At 45.0% G+C, this 24,862-nt stretch overlaps 1 protein-coding gene across 2 annotated transcripts in view; it reads left to right on the top strand.

The window, feature by feature from the left end:
* Positions 1 to 5,166: 5,166 nt before the first annotated feature.
* The window catches only part of PNPLA4 (patatin like domain 4, phospholipase and triacylglycerol lipase), a 153,302-nt gene continuing 133,606 nt past the window's right edge, over positions 5,167 to 24,862 (top strand). For both annotated transcript variants that reach the window (XM_082247107.1, XM_082247106.1), the window contains exons 1-2: positions 5,167 to 5,220; positions 21,345 to 21,530. In XM_082247107.1, coding sequence (XP_082103233.1) covers positions 21,351 to 21,530 — 180 coding nt within the window. In that variant the 5' untranslated portion in view covers positions 5,167 to 5,220; positions 21,345 to 21,350. The remainder of the gene's footprint in view (positions 5,221 to 21,344; positions 21,531 to 24,862) is intronic.

The raw sequence follows: 24,862 nt of genomic DNA, 5'->3' as shown, positions 1-24,862 counted from the left end.
GGCGAACACATACGTATGTTGCGCCCGAATATGTAAACAGCATTTAAACCACCCCGAACGTTAGAATGAGAGCAATAATTCTAGTCCAAGACCTTCTCTGTAACTCTAAACAGGTAATCTGTAAACAATTTTAAAGTGTCGCCTATGGAGATTTTTAGGTATCAAAGTTTGTCGCCATTCCACGAGTGTGCAAAATTTTTAAGCGTGACATGTTAGGTATCTATTTACTCTGCGTAACATCATCTTTCACATTATACAAAAAAAAAAAAAAATTGGGATAAAAGGTAGCATTTTTTTTTTTTTAAATTTATGAAACGTGTTTTTTTTAAAAAAAAAAAAAACATGTTTGAAAAATTGCTGTGCAAATACTGTGCGACATAAAAAGACAACGACCACCATTTTATTCCCTAGGGTCTCTGCTAAAAACCATATACATTATTTTGTGGGGTTCTGAGTTATTTACTAGCAAAAACATGATGATTTTTACACGTAGGAGAGAAGTGTCAGTATGGATGTGGTTAAAGGGTAACTCCCACTTTTGTGGGGGGAAAAAAAAGCAAATAAAGAAAGAATATAGTGTATACAATTGAGACACAAATCATATTGTGATTGAATGTTATTATTATCTGCAGCTGTTGTAATTTTCTGAAAATGCAATACAATATGACTACCTGGAAGTGTTCTGTACACAGAATGTGTACTGACCACACCCCAGAAACATCATTTCCTGCTTGTGTGATTGGCTCACCAATTTTCCCAGAAGTCTGCCTAAAGCCTGATACACACTATACAACTTTTGTTGTAGTATTTGCCTTAGATTTACCTTTAACTATGTAGTGCGAGGGCCTGCCTGATTGCATACAACGTGAAAGGGTTTAGGTTTGACCTCATATTATATGGTTTTGGTAAATCTAAAGGAAAAAACCTAAAGAAAATTGTATACTGAGTATCCAGCTTAAGGCTGGCCATACATTATCCAATTTTCTATAAATTTTTTTTACAATTTACCTTTAGGCTCCGTTCACATGTAGGCGTTTTGGGGCGTTTTTGGGGAGTTTTTCTGCTCTAGGATCAGCTCTCAAAACGCCCAAAAAGACAAATCCTATTCATTTCAATGGCCCCTGTTCACATCTGAGCGTTTTGACGCTGTGAGCAAAACGCCCAACGCTCAAAAAAGTACATGAGCTTCTTTTTGGGCAGATTACAGGCGTTTTCCAATCTAAAAACGCCTGCACAAAAATCGCGGTAAAAATCGCGGTAAAAAACGCGGAAAAAAAAGTGAAATTGTTGTTAAGCTTTGATCTCATATTATGTGGTTTGTGGTAAATCTAACAGAAAATTGTACAGGAAAATTGAACATGTATGGCCAGCCAAAATCACAAAAGTCAGATTTCAGGCATCCCCGGAAAAAAAATAAAATAAATTATTTTTGGTGAGATACTCCCAATAGGAACAAGTCTAAAAGGGATGCAGGCCCAGCAGATTTCCTCACCTGCAGCTGCCACAGCTGATAGATAATTATGAAACCACTCCCATTAGACCCACTCAGCATAGAGGAACAATGATTTCTTATAACAAATGAGGTATATATAATATAATATAATATAATATAATATAATATAATATAATATAATATAATATAATAATAACAAAAGGTAGGAATCAGGAACAAAGTTTGTTAAAATCCCTGCAATGTACAGAGATCACCCAGAGGGGAATGTTTTTTTCCTCAACAAAAGTGGAGTTACACTTTAAGGCTGCCAGAGGACCCGTTATTTTTTTTTTAATTTTGACTTTACTACCGCTTTAAGCATCTGCTGAGCACTCTACAGTCAGTATTGAACCAGTAAGCAATCCTTTGGACCTCTTTTTTGCCATTTTTATAAATACCGCTGGAGTAAATCCGTCAAGGTCAAGATAAAAAGGAATACTTTTGTCTGAAACCTATCTTGTGTAAACCTAACATGGCCTAGCACAGTAGCAGAAACACTCATAAAGTATATATGAGTGATTGGCGCTACGCTATCTTGACACGGTAGCAGAAAAATTCATAACGTATACCTGGGATTTTCACTACATTGTATTGACACAGCGGCAGCAAAAAAAAAAATCATAAAGTGTGTGGGATTAGCTCTATCTGTCAGTATAGCTAAGTAACATAGATGTTTGTGAATAATGTATACAGTATGACAGGATCCTTTCTGTATAATAGCAAAACGTGATATGTATTTGGGAGCTCGGAAATAGAAAAAGTGGATGTCTGTGACAGCATGATTATGAATTATATATCAATGAAGGACTGCGGAAGGAAAGCTGTATGTGTTTGTACTGCAAAGGGGGACCAAACGTGCAATAAAAGGGGGACCAAACGTGATAAAAGGGGGACCAAACGTGCGATAGAAAGGGGGACCAAACGTGCGATAGAAAGGGGGACCAAACGTGCGATAGAAAGGGGGACCAAACGTGCGATAGAAAGGGGGACCAAACGTGCGATAGAAGGGGGACCGAACGTGCAATAAAAGGGGGACCAAACGTGCAATAAAAGGGGGACCAAACGTGCAATAAAAGGGGGACCAAACGTGCAATAAAAGGGGGACCAAACATGCAATAGAAAGAGGGGACCAAACATGCAATAGAAAGAGGGGACCAAACATGTGATAAAAGGGGGAAAGGAAAAAGGGGAACTATTTTGAGGTAACACGATATTCAGCCATTTGAATAATCAGCTTTGCAAAGTACATATCAGTGAAGAACCATGGGAGGAAAGCTGTATGCGTTTGTACTGCAAAGGGGGGACCAAAATGCGATAAAAGGGGGACCAAACATGATAAAAGGGGGGACCAAACATGCGATAAAAGGGGAAAAGGAAAAAGGGGAACTATTTGGATGAAACACAATATTCAGCCATTTAAATAAGCAGCTTTAAATTATCATGAATTATCTATCAATGAAGAACTGCGGAAGGAAAGCTGTATGTGTTTGTACTGCAAAGGGGGATCAAACATGCGATAAAAGAGGGTACCAAACATGCGATAAAAGGGGGACCAAACATGCGATAGAAAGGGGGACCAAACATGCGATAGAAAGGGGGACCAAACATGTGATAGAAAAGGGGAAAGGTAAAAGGGGAACTATTTGGAGGTAACACGATATTCAACACGAATATTGAATAATCAGCTTTGCATGATCATGAATTATATATCAGTGAAGAACCGTGGGAGGAAAGCTGTATGCGTTTGTACTGCAAAGGGGGGACCAAAATGCGATAAAAGGGGGACCAAACATGATAAAAGGGGGGGACCAAACATGCGATAAAAGGGGAAAAGGAAAAAGGGGAACTATTTGGATGTAACACAATATTCAGCCATTTGAATAAGCAGCTTTACATTATCATGAATTATCTATCAATGAAGAACTGCGGAAGGAAAGCTGTATGTGTTTGTACTGCAAAGGGGGATCAAACATGCGATAAAAGGGGGGACCAAACATGCGATAAAAGGGGGGACCAAACATGCGATAGAAAGGGGGACCAAACATGCGATAGAAAGGGGGACCAAACATGCGATAGAAAGGGGGACCAAACATGCGATAGAAAGGGGGACCAAACATGCGATAGAAAGGGGGACCAAACATGCGATAGAAAGGGGGAAAGGAAAAAGGGGAACTCTTTGGAGGTAACACGATATTCAGCCATTTGAATAATCAGCTTTGCATGATCATGAATTACATATCAGTGAAGAACCGTGGGAGGAAAGCTGTATGTGTTTGTACTGCAAAGGGGGATCAAACATGCGATAAAAGGGGGACCAAACATGCGATAAAAGGGGAAAAGGAAAAAGGGGAACCATTTAGAGGTAACACGATATTCAGCCATTTGAATAAGCAGCTTTGCATGATCATGAATTATACATCAATGAAGAACCGCGGAAGGAAAGCTGTATGCATTTTTCCTGCAAAGGGGGACCAAACATGCAATAAAAGGGGGACCAGACATGCAATAAAAGGGCAAAAGGAAAACGGGGAACTATTTGGAGGTAACACGATATTCAGCCATTTGAATAAGCAGCTTTGCATGATCATGAATTATATATCAATGAAGAACTGTGGAAGGAAAGCTGTATGCATTTGTACTGCAAAGGGGGACCAAACATGATAAAAGGGGGAGCAAGAAGATAGAAGAGGGACCAAACATGTGATAAAAGGGGGATCAAACATGCAAGAAAAGGGGGACCAAACATGCAAGAAAAGGGGGACCAAACGTGATAAAAGGGGGACCAAATATGTGATGAAAGAGGGACCAAACATGTGATAAAAGAGGGACCAAACATGTGATAAAAGGGGGACCAAATGTGTGATAAAAGGGGGAAAGGAAAAAGAGGAACTCTTTGGAGGTAACACGATATTCAGCCATTTGAATAAGCAGCTTTGCATGATTATGAATTATATATCAATGAAGAACTGCGGAAGGAAAGCTGTATGTGTTTGTACTGCAAAGGGGGACCAAATATGTGATAAAAGGGGGACCAAACATGCAATGAAAGGGGGACCAAACATGCAATGAAAGGTGAACTCTTTGGAGGTAACACGATATTCAGCCAGTTGAATAAGCAGCTTTGCATGATCATGAATTATATATCAATGAAGAACTGCGGAAGGAAAGCTGTATGCGTTTGTACTGCAAAAGGGGACCAAATATGTGATAAAAGGGGGACAGAACATGCGATAAAAGGGGGACCAAACATGCACTATAAAGGGGAAAAGGAAAAAGGGGAACTCTTTGGAGATAACACAATATTCAGCCATTTGAATAAGCAGCTTTGCATGATCATGAATTATATATCAATGAAGAACTGCGGAAAGAAAGCTGTATGTGTTTGTCCTGCAAAGGGGGATCAAACGTGTGATAAAAACATGGGATGAAAGGGGGACCAAACATGGGATAAAGGAGGGACCAAACGCGATGAAAGGGGGACCAAACATGCGATAAAAGGGGAAAAGAAAAAAGGGGAACTAGTGTGAGGTAACACGATATTCAGCCATTTGAATAAGCAGCTTTGCTCAGCGAAGAGAAAAAAAAAAAAAAAAAACCTGACTGGTGTAGTGAACGAGTGTGAAGTCTCTATTGGCTGTTATTATAATCCTTGTTATTGGTTGCTGACATAGGAAGGAAGGCGAGTAAAAAGAAATATCCTTCCTGGTTTCTATGGCAAGGCAGAAAAGGTCAGAGTGCTGAAATAACAAATGTTTACTGCATTCAGCAAGCTTGGGAAATAGAGCTGCGGGCTGTGTGGGAGCTGGCATGGCTCTGTAGAGTGACACATTTCTCTCCATAGGCTGCTGGAGAAGGAAAGATGGCAGGGGAGCTGTACACCCCCTGCTTGCATTTGTCTTCTGGCTTCATCACTGTGCTGTGCTGTGTTGTATGCTTCCACCGGTGTCCTGGATTATCAATTGGGGGGGGGATAGGGACAAAGTAAGCAATATTTAAACAACCTTATAGCCAGGAAGACTTAGACGATGGAAAAAAAAAAAAAATGCAATGAGAGAAATGTTAATTTGGATTAATAATACATAGGGTTGTGATGATGTGCACCGTACTGCAGCCGTGTAGTGGTGAGTGATGATCAGGGAAATATATATTCTCATCGGTTGCTATGAATTACACCATACTTTGGGGAAGATTTAGTAAAACTGGTACAGCTGTGCAAAGTAACCAATTAGCTTCTAACTTCAGCTTGTTCAATTAAGCTTTTAATCAAACCTAGACGGTACATTCACACTGGACGCGGGTTTGAAATTGTGCGAGTTTAGTTGAGCTTGCACGATTTCAAAGCTGCATTTCAGTGTGATTTGAATGACATCTTTGTGGGTTCATGCATCAGGGGACAATTAGCAAAGCAGTTGTAAAATGTTTTGCGTCACACCGATTGGGACAGTGCCGGTAATACCGATGCCAGGTAATAGGCTGCGATTTGACATGTCAAAACGCACTGAAGTGAACAGGGACGTTAATCTGAATGGTTACTATGCACGGGGGCACCAATCCTAGTGAATCTGTACCTTTGGGGATTCTCATGCTCCTTCTCTTCCTTTCTCTTTGTGGTGTTTCAGATAAACTTTTGTTATGGTATATTTTGTGAGAGCACAGAGCACTGTTTTGTACCCAAGTTTTAGGCTGGGTTCACACTGGTGCGATCACAGAAATCGCATGTGATTCGCACCGCATTGCTGTGCACATCACACGGGATGTCTGTGCGATGCAAATTCAGCCATACAAACTGTATGGCTAAAATTGCATCACCTTCACACCAAAATGGTGCAGGACCCTTTTTTTTTGGTTCGCACTGGAATCAGATTGCATGTGGGTGAACACCCATGCAATCTGATTCCTGTACAATTTCATAGTTCACACTGTAATCTGCAAACCAATTTGGGGGTGTCATTAAAATGATTGTAAAATCTGTTTTTTTTTTTCTATTAAACAAACATGTTATACTTACCTCCTCTGTGCAGTGGTTTTGCATAGGGCAGTCCAGATCCTCCTTTTCTCGGGTCCCTGGCTGGAGCTCCTGGCCCCTCCCTCCTGTTAAGTTCCTCCAACAGCAAGCAGCTTGCTATGGGGGCACCCGAGCTGAGCTGCAGCTTTGTGTGCCCATTCAGACACAGTGCTGCTGTTGGGCCCTGCCCCCTCCCTCTCCTCATTGGCTAACTGAGTTTGATTGACAGCAATGGGAGCCAATGTCTAACCCAATCAGGAGAGAGAATCCTGGACAGCTGAGGCACTCACGGACATCACTAAGTAGAGCGGGGCTCAGGTAGGTATTAGACTCCTTTCACACGAACGATACGATCAGATCCGCCTGTCAGTTTTTTAAGCGGATCTGATCAGATCCTCCATGCATCCCTATGGGGCAGCGGATGTAAGCGGAGACATGTCCGCTGACATCCGATCCAATCCTGTCCGTGAAATCCGGACAGATAAAAACCCTATTTTCCATCTGTCCAGGGGATCGGATGAGAGCGGACAGGCGGTCCGCTCTCATCTGATTCCCCCATAGAGAGCAGCGGGGCTCTGACACCTCCCTCCTGGGACACAGTGCGGAGACGGAGCTGTCATCCGCCTGCTCAGCGGGGATCGGCAGATCGATCCCCGCTGAGCAGAGAACTGTCCGCACCGCACAGCGGACCATGTGAAAGGACCCTAAGGGGGCTGCTGCACACAAAAGGCTTTTTATCTTAAAGCGTAACTCCACTTTCGTAGGGGGGGTATAGCAAATAAAGAATTACATACACATATATACAATTGCAACACAAGTCGAATTGCAATTGAATGTTTTTAAAATGACCTTTCCGTTTCAATCTGCGGCCGCTGTCATTTTCTGAAAATGCAATGCAATATGGCTACCTGGAGCTGTTCTGTACACAGAATGTATACTGACCACACCCCAGAAACATCATTTCCTGCTTGTGTGATTGGCTTACTGATTTTCCCAGAAGTCTGCATTAAGATATGAATCAGATTATAGGCATCCCCTGCAACAAAAATATAATTTTTGGTGAGATACTCCCAATAGGAACACGTCTAAAGGGATGCAGGCAGATTTCTTCATTAGTGACCTGCAGTTGCTACAACTGATTGATAATAATGAAACCACTCCCATTAGATTCATTTTCCCACATGGATACAGACAATCAAACAGAGCTTTCTTCAGAATAACAAAAGGTAGGAATCTGCAACAAAGTTTGTTATAATCATTGTAATGTACATAGATCATCCAGAGGGGAATGTTTTTTCTCAACAAAAGTGGAGTTTAATGCATTAGAATTAAAAACCTGACTTTACAACTCCTTTAAATTTACATTGACACCCCCAGCGGTTCACAAATGTCAGTGTGAACCAGTGTGTGATTCAGGTGCGATTCGGAAACCCGCACATGAATCGCTGGGTCTCCTGCATCGCACTAGTGTGAACCAGGACTGAGGCTGGGTTCACAGTGTCTGCGGCATGGCTCGCAGCAGAGGGTCCAGTGCGTCCCCTGTTTCAGGGGTGAATCAGGCCGCATTTTTTTGCCTGAATTCTGACCTGAAACGGAGCCAGTGTCACACAGGACTCTTCTGCAGTGCACTCCGCCACCACTCCAGAGATGTGTGAACCAGCTCCTGTCATGGGAATTGGATGCGGGGAAACCCACATCAAGTCGCATAAGTGTGAACCCAGCCTAAATCTCATCTATTGCATGAGGAGGCCATGGTACAAATGTTTTCCAACTTGCCATGGATTGTCCTTTTGCCAATTCTTTGGTTATTTACCAACCACATGCTACTTGGGCATTTTTCAGGTCTGTTGCCTTTCTTTACTCTGTCCTGGTACTGCATCGTGCTGCGTCTTTACTATGGTCTGCCAGCGCTCTGCCCTCACTTTTGTCTGTATTTTTGTACTCTACTTGTTTAAAAGAAATAAAAAGATTGAAATTAAACATAAATTGGGGGTTCTAATATTTAGAATGGCCGTAAATGTAAATAAGATTTGAGTAATGATTATCTTTTATGCCTAGGTTTATGCGGGCTGCTTGCACACAGGTATGACAATGCCATCGCTGTATTGTAACGCCAAGTGACAGTACCTGGCAGGATCAAAAGGTAATATTTTAAAAACTGACGCAAGGTAATAGGATGAAGCAGTACTGAGAGGCGAATTGCCTATAGCCTCTGAAGTTTTACATTTACGTGGGTGGAGAGCGCTGTACGCTGTGAGAAACGATCGCATCTCTGTGCCTGGGAGTGACAGGTGTTTGAGTACAGCTGTCTGTACAAATTAATGACAGGTTGGAGCTGTACACTAGTAACCGCACATCTGAGCATTTATTTGCGCATAGGGATGTATGCGCGCCCCTCAAGGCTCATCCATCCCTGTACACAAGCAAAAGCTCAGATCAGTGTATAGCCACAGTCTGTGTTTGATTTGTGTATGTATATGCAACGCCCGTCACTCCCCGGCTCGGAGATACAGCTTATTTTGTTATGGTGTATGATACTTTGCACCCATGTGAATGAGTGTTTCATTGACACTTTATTTTATTTGAACCCTCATTCACACGTGTGCAGCGAGCCATACACCTCAGCTATGGCTATAATCTGGTAACCGTAAATCCGAGTGTTTATGTACATATAGAGATGGATGCATACCTCCCAAATTTCTGCAATGGGAATGAGGCACACCTGTTACCAAAAGTATGTAGCATAGGACACTGCCACACCTCCTTAAAGGAGAATTGTTAAAAAAAAAGTATTGGTTAACCTCCCTGGCGGTCTGATTATGTCCAGATTTCTGTGCTAGAAGCGGTACATTGTTTTGCATGGAAATCTGTTGTTTTACATTTTAAAACTCACCTTCCCCTGCGATCCCCCGCCGTCCTTCCGCTGTCCTCCCGCTGTGTGCTCAACAGATGCCGGCACCTGCCTTCCGCTTCCCTTCCCTGCTAGTGCTGCGACGCAGGGGGTGGAACCAGCAGAAAATTCAAAAGTGTAAATACACAAAATGACATGATACAAAGCTGTTATCCTAACGGATTACACTGTATCATGCTATTTCACCACAGGATTGCACCTGGTGACTTTTCCAGTGTCCCGCCTGTGCTTTTCCAGTTCTTTGTGCCTGGAAAATAGAGAACGGCCATGGCATCCAAAAAGTACTTTTAGACGAACTGGAAAACAGCGACAGCGAAACAGAGTTACTTGAAGAACTGAGCGAGAACAATTCGTAGGAAAATTCATCATCAGGTACAGAAAGTGATGACAGCAACAATTCTGATGTCTCTTTCTGGCACATCGCTCCGTTGGAAATTCTGAAGAATCATTTGATATACTTCCCAAATTCCACAAGCTATGTGCCAGAAAGAGACATCAGAATCGTCGCTGTCATCACTTTTTGTACCTGATGACGAATTTTCCCACGAATTGCTATCGCTCAGTTCTTCAAGCAACTCGTTTCGCTGTCACAATTTTCCAGTTCGTCTAAAAGCGATTTTGCGCAAAAAAAACGTTTTTTGGACGCCATGATCGTTCGAAAATTTCCAGGCACAAAGAACTGGAAAAGCACAGGCAGGACACTGAAAAAGTCACCAGGTGCAATCCTGTGCTGAAATGGCATGATACAGTGTAATCTGTTAGGATAACAGCTTTGTATCATGTCATTTGTGTATTAACACTTTTGAATTTGCCACCAGTTCCAGCCCCCTGCGTCGCAACGCTCGCAGGGAGGGAACCGGAAGGCAAGTGCCGGCAATCGACCGTGCACAGAGCGGGGAGAGACTGAGGAGGATGGGTAAGACGGCGGGTGATCGCAGGGAAGGTGAGTAACGTTCTGGTGTAATCCCGAGTGTGGCTCGGGGTTACCGCTTTTGTTACTGAAAGTTAACCCCGAGCCACACTCGGGAATACCGCCAGGGAGGTTTAACCCACAAGTGCTTTTTTTTTTGTTACCACTACTATGTCTTTATACTGGATTTTGGAATTTACAAATGCAGCAATTTAAAATTGGATGAAAGGTTTAGCACCGGGAAACACTTTTCGACAGATAGATAGATAAGGCGTCCCCAGGTTATAAATAGGGATGCACCGATCCGATATTCGGATCGGATATCGGCGCCGATATGGCCAATTTTGCTGGATCGGGGGATCGGTAACATTGACCGATCCACTGGCCGATCCGGTTTTTGCTTGGTAACTCAGCCTTTCATTACTTGGTGCAGTAGTAGTATGGGATGGGAGCTGCTACTTCCAGTATAGTCCCGGCTCACAGGCGGAGTGATATCAGATACACTCTGCCTGTGAATGGAGGAGCCGTACACATGAAGCAGCGGCTTTGCTCTGTACTGCAGCCGCATGCTTTGTGTGCAGCTCCGGATCGGTTCCGGTATCGGCGATTTCACAACGCCAGATACAAGTATCGGGTCCAAAAAAGTCAGATCGGTGCATCCCTAGTTATAAACAAGATTGGTTCTGTAGGTTTGTTCTTAGGTTGAATTTGTATGTAAGTCGGAAAAAGGTAAATTTTTTTAGTGTAGCTCCAGTCAAAATTTTTTTATAAATATGTAGCACCCTCCTAGTTAGGTAGGTGCTATGTAAAAGCATATATTGCTCCTGCTGCTTATCAGAGGAGGTGATCTATTAGTTTGCCTGTCACATGTTTCCAGGTGGGATTCACTGGGTCTGAGGCAGAGGCGTAACTAGAACTTTCAGGGCCCAGGTGCAAGAAATCATGAAGGGCCCCCCCAAAAAAGCATGATTTTTACACTTTTTATTTTCACATTCTGCTATATAACATCCCCCTGCTATAAAAATCTAATTTTTCATCATTTTATGCCAATTTCTATTCTGCTACATATTTTTGTTTGAAAAAAAAAATGGCAATAAGTGTATTTTAATTGGTTTGTGCAAAAGTTATTGCATCTACAAACTAGGGGAAAGATTTATGTAATTTTTTTTTTTTACTAGTAATGGCGGCGATCTGCACTTTTTAGCGCGACTGCGACATTGCGGCGGACAGATCGGACCCCTGACTGACATTTTTGACACTTTTTGGGGGGACCAGTGTCATTACTACAGTAATCAGTGCTGAAAATATGCACTGTTACTGTAATAATGACACTGGCAGGGAGGGGGATAACCGAGGGGTGATCAAGGGGTTAAATGTAAGCCTAGGGGAGTGTTTCTATCTGTGGGGGAGGGGCTTGTGAAATGATCATAGAGACCTGTGATTCTATATAGAAGGATCACAGGCGCGCTGTGATCATTTCAGGGAGAAGAACGGTCAGATGTGTTTACAACATCCGACGTCCTTCTCTCTCAGCGGGGACCTATCACGGGTGGTCAGCGGCAATCACGGCTGCAGGCCCCCGTGAATTGGCATCCCCGCTCGCCCCTAGCACCAGGCGAGTGACTGACGTAGTATTACGTTGGTTTGCGCAGGAGGGGCTGCCTGCCACAGTAAAACTGCGGTGGGCGGTCCTTAAGTGGTTAATGTTATGTTATGTTTGATTTTCCACCTCAGGATTGGTAAAATATGACCTGAGGAATCGGACCAGTAATAGTGGCGGCGATGGTGGGATCAATGGTGGCAATGGTGGGGAGGGGGGGGTGAGATCAGTGGCAGCGATGGGGAGGGGGGGATCAGTGATGGTGGTGAGAGGGGGATCAGTGATGGTGGTGAGAGGGGGATGGGGGGGATCTGTGATGGTGGTGAGGGGGGAGGGGGATCAGTGATGGTGGTGAGGGGGGGAAATCGGTGATGGTGGTGAGGGGGGGATCAGTGATGGTGGTGAGAGGGGGGATCAGTGATGGTGGTGAGGGGATCAGTGATGGTGCTGAGGGGATCAGTGATGGTGGGGAGGGGGGGGGATCAGTGATGGTGGGGAGGGGGGGGATCAGTGATGGTGGGATCAGTGATGGTGGGGAGGGGGGGGATCAGTGATGGTGGGATCAGTGATGGTGGTGAGGGGGGGATCAGTGGCGGCAATGGTGGGGGGGTGATATCAGTGGCGGCGATGGTGGGGAGGGGGGTGGTATCAGTGGCGGCGATGGGGAGGGGGGGGTCAGTGATGGTGGTGAGGGGGGGATTGGTGATGGTGGTGAGGGGGGGGGATCAGTGATGGGGGAGGGGGGGACCAGTGATGGTGGTGAGAGGGGGGATCAGTGATGGTGGTGAGGGGGGGGGAATCAGTGGTTAAGGAGGGGTGGGATTAGTGGTGGTGCCAACCTCCCCCACCTCTGCCTCTTACTGATCCCATCTCCACCCATCCCCCCCCCTCCCCACACCAAGGATCTCTGTTGTAGAAGTGATGGGGGGGGGGATAGGGATGAAATCTGTAGTGTGGGATCAGTAAGAGGCAGCAATGGTGGTGGTTGAGATCAGTGGTGGAGGTTAGCAATTTGTCACTGACACTTACATGTCCTTCAGTCGATTCCCCTCATTCACTGGTCACGAAAAGTGCCTCCACAGTCCAGGGATCAGGGATGCATGTTGTGAATCACATGTGGAGGAGAGATCCACCCCCTTCTGGACGGCTGACTCTCCAGTGCCTGTGAAACTCCGCCTCTCTGCTCCCTGCTCTCTACATGGATTGGCTGGCTGGCTCTCTCATTCATCACAGTAAGAGCTCAGCTCAGCCTCCTCCTGACAAACGGCCACAGCATTCCCCCCCCCCCCCGTGCGGCACAACTATATGACTGAGACTGATTCTGAGGAGGGAGGGAGGCACTCACTCGCACATCCAGAACTGGCAGGTGCCGGCGGGCCCCCCACGATAGAAGAGCGGAGGCCGGCGGGCCCCCCCACAGTGGCGGAACTCCAGGGCCCGGTCGCAAGCGCGACCGCTGCGACTCTGATAGTTCCGCTACTGGTCTGAGGGAGTGTCCCCACTGTATGCAATGAGGGAGCTTGACAGTGGAGGAAACCCAGTCAGTGGCACATCGTGTTTCATGGCAGTCCCAGTGGGAAGGCATTCCTGCACTGCATCCTGGGATTGACCATAAATACGGAGGGGACATGTGACAGGGCGTCTTTGGTGGGAAGCAGAGTCCCAGGAGGAGGCAGACGGCTGGGCTCTCCTCCTGCAGGTGTGAGGAAAGTGGTTCAGGCAGTCGGCCTAGTGAACCGGGTGTGGAGCTGAGCTGCAGAGGATCCAGAGTGCTGACAGTGGATCTGGTGGCAGAGTCTCTCAGGAAAAACAGTTTCGTGAGTACTCGGGGATTCACCACAGGGTCTGCCTAGGAGAGGGGACCACTCCAGAGAAGTCAGGGGGACCAAGGAGCTAGCTCATACAGGAAGTTTGACAGTAAAGGGGGTGCCGGGTAGTTGACCCTGAAGAATAGGAACAAAGGGTGTGTCAGGAAGGGCCCTGAAGATTGTTCTGCAGTACAGTACAGTTTACCTCAGCAAGTTCACTCAGTTCTATTTCACTTTTTATGACAAGGTGAAGCAGCGGCCTGGCGTTATACAGTGCTACTCAGCATTCCTCAGCGTTAATCAGGATTATTCTGACGTCTCAGCTAATTGTGCATAGTTATACAAGTTGGAGTATCCCACTCATTCTCTTCTCCTAAACCACAAAAACCAAAGCTACTGGACTGTTTCCTGACTGAGCTAAAACACTTGGCAAAATGTTGAACTATCATGCTGTTGCTAATTGTAACCCAGGGGAACCCGTAACCAGCAGCTCCCAAGGGAGTAGTGCTACAAATATATATATATATATATATATATATATATATATATATATATATATATATATATATATATAAATAAATATATTTTACATTTTTTGGATAGGATAGGGAAGGGTTACCACCGTTTGTAAGCAGGAGTCATTTGTAAGTTGGATGTTTGTAACCCGGGGACCGCCTGTAGTGCATTTTATATACATCTTTATAGATCAAATTAAAATGAGGGACAAATGTAGAGCAAAGACTTTGTTCCAAATCAGGGACAGTCGGGAGGGTATGATGATGTGCTCCGCTGGATGCTCATTCATTCTTGCATGCAAGTCAATTACCTCCCCCCCCCCCCTCCTCCTCCACTGTAGTGCCCAATACCCCCCAACTGCCCCTTTCACATAACCCCCCCAACTGTAGTGTCCCCTCTCCCCCCCATAGCAATGCCCCCCCTTCCACTGTAGTGCCCTATACCCCCCATTGCTGTGTCTTCTGCCCCTTTCACATAACCCCCTCCCCCCACTGTAGTGTCCCCTGCCCCCCAAAGCAATGTCCTCTGCCCCCTCCCCCCACAGTAGTTTTCTGTACCCCTCCCGATGCAGTGTCCTCTGCGCCCTTCACATCAACCCCCCCCCCCCCCCATCTGTAGTGTCCTATACCCCCCAATGCTGTGTCTTCTGCCCCTTTCACATCAACACACACACACACACACCATGGCTGCAGCTGTGCGCTGGTAACTGCACATCCAAGCATTTACTTGCATACAGGGATGAATGCTCATCCATCCCTGCATGCAAGTAAAGGCTATGATGTGTGATTACCAATGTCCATCCACAGCCTGTCATTGATCTGTACAGGTGGCTGTATGCAAACACCTGTCACTCCTGGGTGCAGAAATACGGCTCATTCTTCATGGTATATGGCTCTCTGAGCTTGTGTGAGTGAGGGTTCACATCAGATTTGATTTGATTTATTTTCTGTAATATGAGACCCCTTACTAACTTTATTTATAAATAATATATGCCTCCTGCCCAGTAATTTACTTTTTAGGCTGGTAAAAAGAGATATATTGTTACATTTCAAAGCCATTATAATGGTTGTAAACTAAGCGCCGGTTCACACTACCGCGACGCTACTTCCAGGGACGACCTCCGAGATCGCGGTGCGAGCAGCGCACCGCGACCTCGGAGTGGCCGCCACGGACTTCATAACATTGAAGTCTATGGCGGTCGCCTCCTGGTCGCCCCAAAGAATCTCCGGACCCTTTTTCTAGGTCGGAGCGACTTGTGTCGCTCCTATTAGAACGGGTCCGCAGCTTCCCTATGGGAGGCGACCTGCGGCGACCTGTGAGGCGACCAGGTCGCCTCACAGGTCGCCCTAGTGTGAACCGAGGCTAAGTCTTTATGGTTTACATGCACTGTTTAGGGGATAGGTACTATAGTCGCAGCCGGTGATGTCACCAGCACATGAACACTGCGCTCTCAATGGATGGTGTGCTGTCCATTGGTAGAGCCATGCCGTGGCCAAGACTCCCTGCATAGGCCGTTATAGCGGCTAAGCCAGTCAAACAGCTGAAGCCTAAGAACCCAGAAGGAAGACCGGGTGAAGATGGAAACATTGGAGAGTCACTGCTGGAGGGTTTTGTTCTAAGGTAGGTCTTTCATAATGTGCTAGTATGCAATGTATACTAGGACATTGTGCTATTATCCTCCAGGGGCCTACATTTTGGGGATATTTTTTTATTTTTTTGAGGCTTACTACTGCTCTAATAGGAAATAAACTGTAAGGCCAGTATTTTTTATCCAACATGGTGGCAACCTTAGCTGTGTAGCCTGGGCCACACTAACTTGTTCCTTTGTAAAAATGGTAATGGATCAGAGCTGAGATGTGTGACCACATATAAAGGATCTTCAACAGTTATGCTGTTTTGGGTCAATCATGTCCCTTCTGGGTATTAAGGGTTGAGGAGGACCTATCCTTTGTAGCAGATCACATTAATTATTTCGAATTGTACATATTTTTCTGTAATTTTACATGCAGCTAGTGTAAGTACTGAATTTGTCTTCATACTAGCTTCCTGTAACCCTTCGTACAATAATATTTAGGCCAATCAGGCTCTGCTGCTTTATATACGTACTGACTGGTGGGCATGCTGATAGGAGGATAAAGCAGAGTAATACCTAACTGTGGTGCTGCTTTATTGGTTAAATAGGCTAAGGGTGTGTTTTGGCCAGTGTTCTAGATCCAGCCATGCAAAATCTGGCAGGGGTGACTGAAATACAAGATCGAAATTTCAGAAATAGAAATCCTTTATTGGTTAAAATACAGTATTTTAAATGTATGTATTTCTACTGTTTATATAGTTGCTTGACAGGCATTCGGCTTTAAAGAGAGGGAAGGGGAGCAAACTGCTGCAGGTATGAAGAGCATAAGGAAAAAGAGAAGTGCCTTATGCAGTAGGAACCTATGGACTTTTATGGACCTTTGTATATTTTTCACATCCTAGGAGTAATCACACAGCCCTTTTGTGTGCCAATACCTTTTCTTTTCTCCATAGGTATGAAGAGCAGGCAGCTGGAAGTACCTCCCAAATTTTTTCTTTTTTTTTTTTCTTTTGTAATTTCTGCTGCTGAGGTGAAGATTTGCAATGGACATAGCTTCTTGATGTAGCAGAATTGACCTTTCATCTTGATTCTGCTGTACCGCTTAGCGATGGCCCAGGTTTCCTGTTTTAAAGGGGTTGTAAAGTCACAAGTTTTTTTTTTTTTAATGCATTCTATGCTTTAAGATAAAAAGCCTTCTGTGTGCAGCAGCCCCCCCAGCCCCCCTAATATTTACCTGAGGTCCCTCTGTCCAGCGATGTCCACGAGTGTCTCAGCCATCTAAGATTCTCCCTCCTAATTTGCGGAGACACAGCAGTGGCACCATTCAGTCAAAGTCAGATAGCCAATCAGGAGAGAGAAGGGGCGGGCCAGATCAGGATTCAGTGTCTGAGTGGTAGCAGGGAGCTGTGACTTGGCTCGGGTGCCCCTGTTAACTCCAACTTTTCGAGAACTCCAATCACGTCACTTCCGGTGACTCTACACCAGGGAGACTCGGGCAACCAGCCGGAAGACCCGATTAAAGCTGCATTCAGCTCACTGACAGGGATGTCATGACATCACTTCCGGGTACTCTGCGGCAGATTAAAAAAAATGACCGCATTCAAACCAGCCAAACTTGGCATTTTGAATGCTTTTAAGTGCAGAGGAGGGGTTTCGGGGTCTTTTAGACCCCCAGATACCTCCACAAAAGTACCTGTGAAGTGCTAAAAATAAAAAAATGTAAATGTACGAAAATATCGGCCGATACCGATATGCAATGGCCAAAATATCGGTATCGGCAATGAAAAACCAATATCGGTCGATCACTAGTTTGGACATAGCTGCTATAATGAGTGGACATTTTTAGTCCAGCTGCTAGTAACCAACAACATGGCTGCCTCCAAGGCAGTGACACCTATCAGGCGGACTAACAATGTCAACTTTTTATAGCATGTTCTGGACTGTATAGGCTGACGATGTTATGTGAAAACACCAAGTGGTCGAAATCTCCAATTATTCCTGGTGTAGAGTCAACGGAAGTGAAGTGTTTGGAGTTTTCGGCAGAACACCCCCATAGCAAGCTGCTTGCTGTGGGGGCACTGAACAGGAAGGAGGGGCCAGGATCTCAGAAGAAGGACCCACGAAGAGGAGAATCTGCGCTGCTCTGTGCAAATCCATTAAAACATAGCAGATAAGTATAACATGTTTGTTATTTTTATAGGGGAAAAAATTTGATTTTACAATCACTTTGAGGTGGCTGATTTACCTTGCAGGGCCCCATGAAGCTACCCATTTGTGCGTGTTCCAGTGATCTGACTATAGACCAATTTGCGGATGCTGTCTGAGCACAGGCAGCTCGAGAGGACAATACATAAGACACTCCTCCGCTTCCCCTCTAAGGATAGTGTTTGACAAAGACTTCCAAGGCGCTGCCTCTGGATCAACTGTCAATTGCTTACCTTGGGGGTGGAGAGGTGTGTTTTGAGTGTGTAGTCCAGGCTGCCTGTACTAGTTGGCAAGGGCAGCATCCCCACATTGGGCAAATTTTATAAATGCTGGGCAGTGCAAAGAATGATGGGACATGTAGTCCAGATTTGCATAGCTCCCAACTGTTCCTGATTTCAAGGGACTGTGCCTGATTTGGAACAAAGTCCCTCTGTCCTTCCTCATTGTAAATTTCAAAAGCCAGTATAAAGGAATAGTAGTGGTAAAATAAAGCACTTGTGGGTTTAACTAATCATTATGTTTGTATAATTCTCCTTTAAGGGGGCATGGCAGGGGGTGTGCCCTATGCCTCCATACTTTTGCTAATAGGTGTCCCTCATTCTCAGCTCAAAAAGTTGGGAGGTATGGATTTGTAACAAATGACATTATGAGGGAGTGTTTCCAAACCCGTAAATTTTGGGAAGCGGCGCATCAGATGTGGCTGTAAATGACACACAAAACTGTAACTGTTTTTGAACTTTGTGGCATTGTCTAAATGAATCTATTCTAAAATATACAGGCCATTTATAAATGCCTTTAGAACTCAAGGGGTTAAAACAAGCTCATTGTTGTAGACCAGCCTGATCAATTATACAGGGTTGGCGAAAGCTGAGCCCCCTATAATTGTTTGGGGTCTTAAGTTATTCTCCAGCAAAAAAATGCAGGTTTAAAATGTGTGCCAAATATTAAAACTTATGCCAGAGGCAAAGTGATTAGGATACAGCAAGCCTCACCACCAACTCAGTAATAGGATAAAACCGGGGCTTCTGGAAGACAATAACAGGCACCTTCAGAGCCCCCCATAATGTCAGATATCCTCCAAAGTTCCTTAGAAACCCAAAGACCCGGAGAAGATTATTATTGAAAATTCTGACTCCAGGTTAACCCATCATTTTGATAGATGGCCTCACTGACCAAGAAGGTTGGGGGCAAACTTTAATTTCCAATTTGAAGTCAGTATTTGCAACTAAATCTTCTACTTTTAGGCTCACTATATATGTTATGATCTGACTGTACAATCTCTGCAATCCATTTAGATCTACCAAATCTATAGAATATGAAAATCTTGCACTACATACATGTTTATATACACTCTATTGTCAAAGTATTGGGACGCCTGCCTTTACACGCACATGAACTTTAATGACATCCCAGTCTTAAGCCCCGTACACACGCGTCGAAAATCGATCTGCCGATTTTCGGCTTGTTAGTATGATGCTTCCGACAACCAACTCCGACTTTTTGGCCGAAAAAAATCTGGTGTGCAGACTATAAAATTTTTTTTGGCCGTCAACACAACGGCCAATTTTCGTGCAGTCAGTACAGATTTCGACAGGGAAAAATCTGATGAGCAAGTCTGGGCATGCTCAGTGAAGAAAGAACACAAAGAAAGCAAACCAACACATGACATCACTTCTGAAGTAGAATTTTGTTGGGCGAGAAAATTCGTGTGCAGTCTAGGCACATTCAAACCAACAAAACACCACTCTGGACAAAAGACTGACGATCGGTCACCCGATAATCGTTGCGTGTGTATGGGGCTTTAGTCCATAGGGCTCGATATTGGGTTGGCCCACCCCTTGCAGCTATAACAACTTCAGCTCTTCTGGGAAGGCTGTCCACAAGGTTTAGGAGTGTTTCTATTGAAATGTTTGACTTCTTCCAGAAGAGCATTTGTGAGGTCAGGCACTGATGTTGGCCTCACAGTCCTGGCTCAGTCTCTGCTCTAATTCATCCCAAAGGTGTTCTATCAGGTTGCAATTAGGACTCTGTGCAGGCCAGTCGGGTTCCTCCAACCCAAACTTGCTCATCCATGTCTATTGAACTGTCAAGGATGGGGCCTTTTTATATGCGTTTTTGCATGTGTTTTGCTTCCTTAAGCCCCGTACACACGTACCGATTGTCGGCCGTAAATATTCGACGATCGTAGGCTTGTTAGTATGATGCTTCCGACAGCCGACAGTGCATTTTCGGCCGAACAGAATCTGTCGTGCAGGCATTAAAATTTTTGTTGGCCAACACCAGAACAGCCGATTGTTCGTCAGTCAGTACAGATTTCGGCCGACAGACAGCCGATTAGCAAGACTGGGCATGCTCAGAAAAGAAAAAAGACAAGGAAAGTTAACCATCACATGACATCACTTCTGCAGTCGGCTGTTGTTGGCCGACAAAATTTGTGTGCAGTCTTTTGCAGTTTTCAACAGACACGACAGCCCTGGACAAAAGACGGCCGATCGTTCGGCCGACGATCGGTACGTGTGTACGGGGCTTTAGTCATCTGGGAAAAATTAACTTGTGACTCGAAAAAACACACTAATAAAAACACATGTTGCGCTTTTAATGTGTTTTTGGTGCACTACCATTGGCTATAATGGAAGGTGCATTTTTATGAAAGCGAAGCACACGGCCTAAAAACTCAGTGCATGAATGTAAACAGTATCACATCATTTAAAGGGAATTATTTTTCATGCACACGAGAAGCACTGAGCAGGTGCTTTTTAGCATGCTGAAAACGCACAGGCCAGAACAGGCCCTAAGGGAGATTATACAATCAGACTGGAACGTGTGTGGTGAGCCTTTGGCTCTCCTTGGGCACTGTAGATGGAAACTGACCTCAGAGGTTCCTGCTGTTGCTTAGCAGGATCAGATGACGATTAATTACAAAAGTTATAGTTTATGAGACTGAAAAAAAGCAAAAACTATTTAGACTTTCTTGTGTTTTACATGAAAGGGTCCCCTTTCTGCTTACCCCTATTCATCTCTGATCAATATCTGTAATATTTCGGTAAGCTGCACACTCAGGAGGACATTCAAATCTTTCCTATGATGTGCAGTTCTAAAGCTTTTCTTTGCTAATTACTTTTTTGCTATTAAGGCTTCAAAGACGCTGCTAAATACTATACTTGTCCTAAAGAGGGTTAAGCAAGCTTTCTCAAAAAGCAATTTGCAAGTGAGCGGTTCGGAGTGACCCAGGGCAAATCCTGATCCACCTCATCCAGCCTGCTGATACGCAGTTATTAAATGTACTACACTCGGTGACTGTGTTGTTTTAATGTAATTTCATAGGACACGATGAACCATTTAAATCTGTCTTTTGCGGCCTGTGGATTTCTTGGGATATACCACTTGGGGGCAGCATCTGCACTTTTAAAACATGGTCAGAAAATGTTGAATACTGTCAGGTTTTTCGCTGGAGCTTCTGCAGGATCCCTGGTTGCTGCAGTTCTACTAACCGCACCGCACAAGATCAAGGTATTTGCTAAACGTTGAAACAGATTTGAATGCATTCTTAAGAGATTCGTATGAATTCTAACGATTATCCTTTTAAACAAACATGTAATGTTTTTGCAGTAAGCGTATATTTTGAGATAATATTGCAGAATTCACCTAAAGCAAATTTTGTATAGCTTTCACATTGCAGTTATGTTTTTATTATAATCTCCCTTACTCCTAGCCCTCCTTTTTAGCCTCAAGAAAGCCATACACACTTTGAATTTCATTCGAGAAATCTGTAATTTTCCCAATTCACATTAAGCAGCATGGATAGAGGAATATCAAATGCCTGCTATTGTATGAATGCTGAATACCTGAATTGTGCTTACATCTGCCTGGATGCAAGGGCTGTTTGGACAAGAATTTTCAAACTAGCTCTTTTAACAAAGAATTGACTGGGGTAGGGAGGTGGGGTGGTGCCAACAGGGCCACCCAAAGCTTTAATTTTGGCCATTTCAGCAGTGGGGGAGATTTACTAAAACTGGTGTACACAGAATCTGATGCAGCTGTGCATAGTTACCAATCAGCTTCTAACTCCGGCTTGTTCAATTAAGCTTTGACAATAAGTCCCTGTTTGACAGGTCCAAATTGCATCAATTGCTTTAACGCAGTTGGCCAGCCTAAGCATGTATTGCAATTGTTGGACTGCCCCCTTGAGGACTGCTGGATAACACACTTTTGGGTCCCCCTGGGTTACCATTAGCAACACCATCATTCACAATTTAACACTTTAATACTTGGCTCAGTCAATGATCAGTCCAGGGGTATATAGTTGTTTTTTGGTGTTTTATTTTAAATAGGGATGGGAGAAGGGAATAGTGGGATTCTCCAAAATAACTATTCACAAGTTGCGAGGACTCCTATCTGATGATGCAGCCAGGCTGCTGATCCACCTTGTCACTTGGGTAGATTTGTGTTTAAGTCACTTGCCAGAAGACTTGGTGAACTACATTTCTCTTCAGGAAACTCTCCTTAGTATCCCCTTTCTGGACTGCTGACACCCTTCTACTGACTATTCTACTTTTGGGGTGCCCCCCCCCCAGGTCAGGCCCCTTGACACAATCCCCTGTACTCACGATACTACGCCAGCTCCGGGACCTCTGGGTTCAGCTCTGTTCCTCTGGCCCTCAGGACGACCCCCTGATGCCACGTGCCACTGCTACAGAGGAGGAGGCAGCCACCACCCTCCCTCCGGGACTCTGATCTCCAGCCAAAGACCCCGCAGCACATGTGCTCCTGGCTTTTATGCAGTATCCCACAATGCACCGAGACAGTCAGTCTCTGCCAATCACCGGGACTCTATGAAAGCCCGTGCATCCATTGGTCAGATTTCCTTCCAGTGTTCAACATAACTCCCTATTGGACCAGTGTGAAATACTATCTAGACCCAATGAATCACACACTGAGCACACTAAGCAGACCTAACTCACAGGTCTTGCTCTCTGGTAGGCAGAAAGCCATATAGATTTGCCTGTTGCTCCTCTGATAGGCAGACAGAGCCAAAAACTATACTCTCTCACTAGCACCTACCTTTTGAAAAAATAAATTGCACAGATGTCAGCTAAGTCACACCTGAAGTCACACTGACAAAGTCAGATTCTGTGTTAAAGAGGTTTAAGGCTTGGTTCACAACCATGCAGCTTGCTTTTGATCTGTTTCTGCAGTGCTTTTTGACGCATTTTTCATTTTTTAATTTTTTTTGGCCAATTTGTTGTTAAGTGGATTTAAAAAAACAAACATCACAGCAAAATTGCAGCGAAAATGCATTACATGCTTTTCTGTAGCTTCTCCATGGAAGTATATTGAACCAAAAATGCACCAGCTTCATGTAAACTCAGCCTACTTTGACCACTGGCCAGTGGCGGCTGGTGCTCAAAATTTTTTGGGGGGGGGCGCAAACAGAAAAATGTAATAGGCATTGCTTTGCGGCAAAAAACGCTGTAAAAAATTGCGTGACTTTGAGGTCGCAAAAGTGTGAAAGGGGCCTTCAGTAATTAAGGTATAGTGTGCCCCTTTCAATGCAGAGAGATCAGCGTGCCCCCTTTCAATGCAGAGAGACCAGCGTGCCCCCTTTCAATGCAGAGGGACCAGCGTGCCCCCTTTCAATGCACAGTGACCCCCCTTTCAATGCACAGTGACCAGCGTGCCCCCTTTTAATGCACAGTATTCAGTGTGCCCCCTTCAAAACAGTGACCAGCGTGCCCCATTCAAAACAGTGACCAGCGTGCCCCCTTCAAAACAGTGACCAGCGTACATGCCCCCTTTCAATGCAGTGACCAACGTACATGCCCCCTTTCAATGCAGTGACCAGCATACAGACCAGTACACTTACCTGGAGCCCTGGAGCAGTCCCGGCATCGGCTTCTCTTCAGTCCCCTGGCGGTGCGTCTCCACGAGTTCTCCCGCTCCTGCCGTCTCCTCCTCGGCCAATGGCATGGGGTTTGCCTTGTGGCCAATCAGGAAGCGCGTATCGGACACGCTCCCTGATTGGCCAGGAGGAGGATCCGTGTGACAATAGCGAATTTCCATTTGCTATTGTCACACAATGGGTGGGCTCGGGGCGCACTGCTCTGCCCCCCGGGTCCACCCTTTGCATCGCCCTAGCATACCTCTGGCTCTAATCCGGTGATGCCAAAAAAAAAAAGCCCCATTGAACTCCATGCGTCTGGCACCCCTGCATGTAGATTAGGGGGCCGGACGCATGGATAGGGGGGTGGCGCCCCTGCGCCCCCAACGAACTGGCTGCCACTGGCCGTGGGAAAAACACAAAACGTTGCAAAATGATTTTGCCGCAGTTTTACTGTCAGCAGCAACCTTTTTGGCTCTGAGGAAGGGGGCTCGCCCCTGAAACGCGTCAGCCGAGACATAGCAGCCTCACGCGGCACACTGCATACCATTCAGCACAGTGCGGTCCCTTGGCTACCTTGGAGACTATATGTGTATTATGTTGATGTGTGTTTATACACACCTGCTTTGTTAGTATAATGTATACTTTTTCATATTTTTAATAAATCTTTAGTGGTAATGCATTAGGTCGGTGCGCCCTTTTTCTTTTTTTGTCGTTGTTTCCTAGTTGGTTTTGGATACCCTTGATCCTGAAGGGGCAGCAAGACCACAAGCTTTGTCCACTCAAGTTTGAAGTATCTCTCTTCCCTCTGGCCTATGTTATACTTGAGTGCAGGAGAATTTTTCTAATACTGAATTAGAGCCATAACATTAGCCCAGAAGGGTTGTATCAACTTCCACTGCCAGAAGATGTGGAAGTGTGAGCCAATGTCTAAACCACATTGCCAGAAAAGGGGTGAAATAGA

This window comes from Pelophylax lessonae (genome assembly GCF_965119305.1).
Source record: "Pelophylax lessonae genome assembly, chromosome: 2".
Taxonomy (NCBI): Eukaryota; Metazoa; Chordata; class Amphibia; order Anura; family Ranidae; genus Pelophylax; species Pelophylax lessonae.
This window is presented reverse-complemented; position numbering and strand designations above follow the sequence as displayed.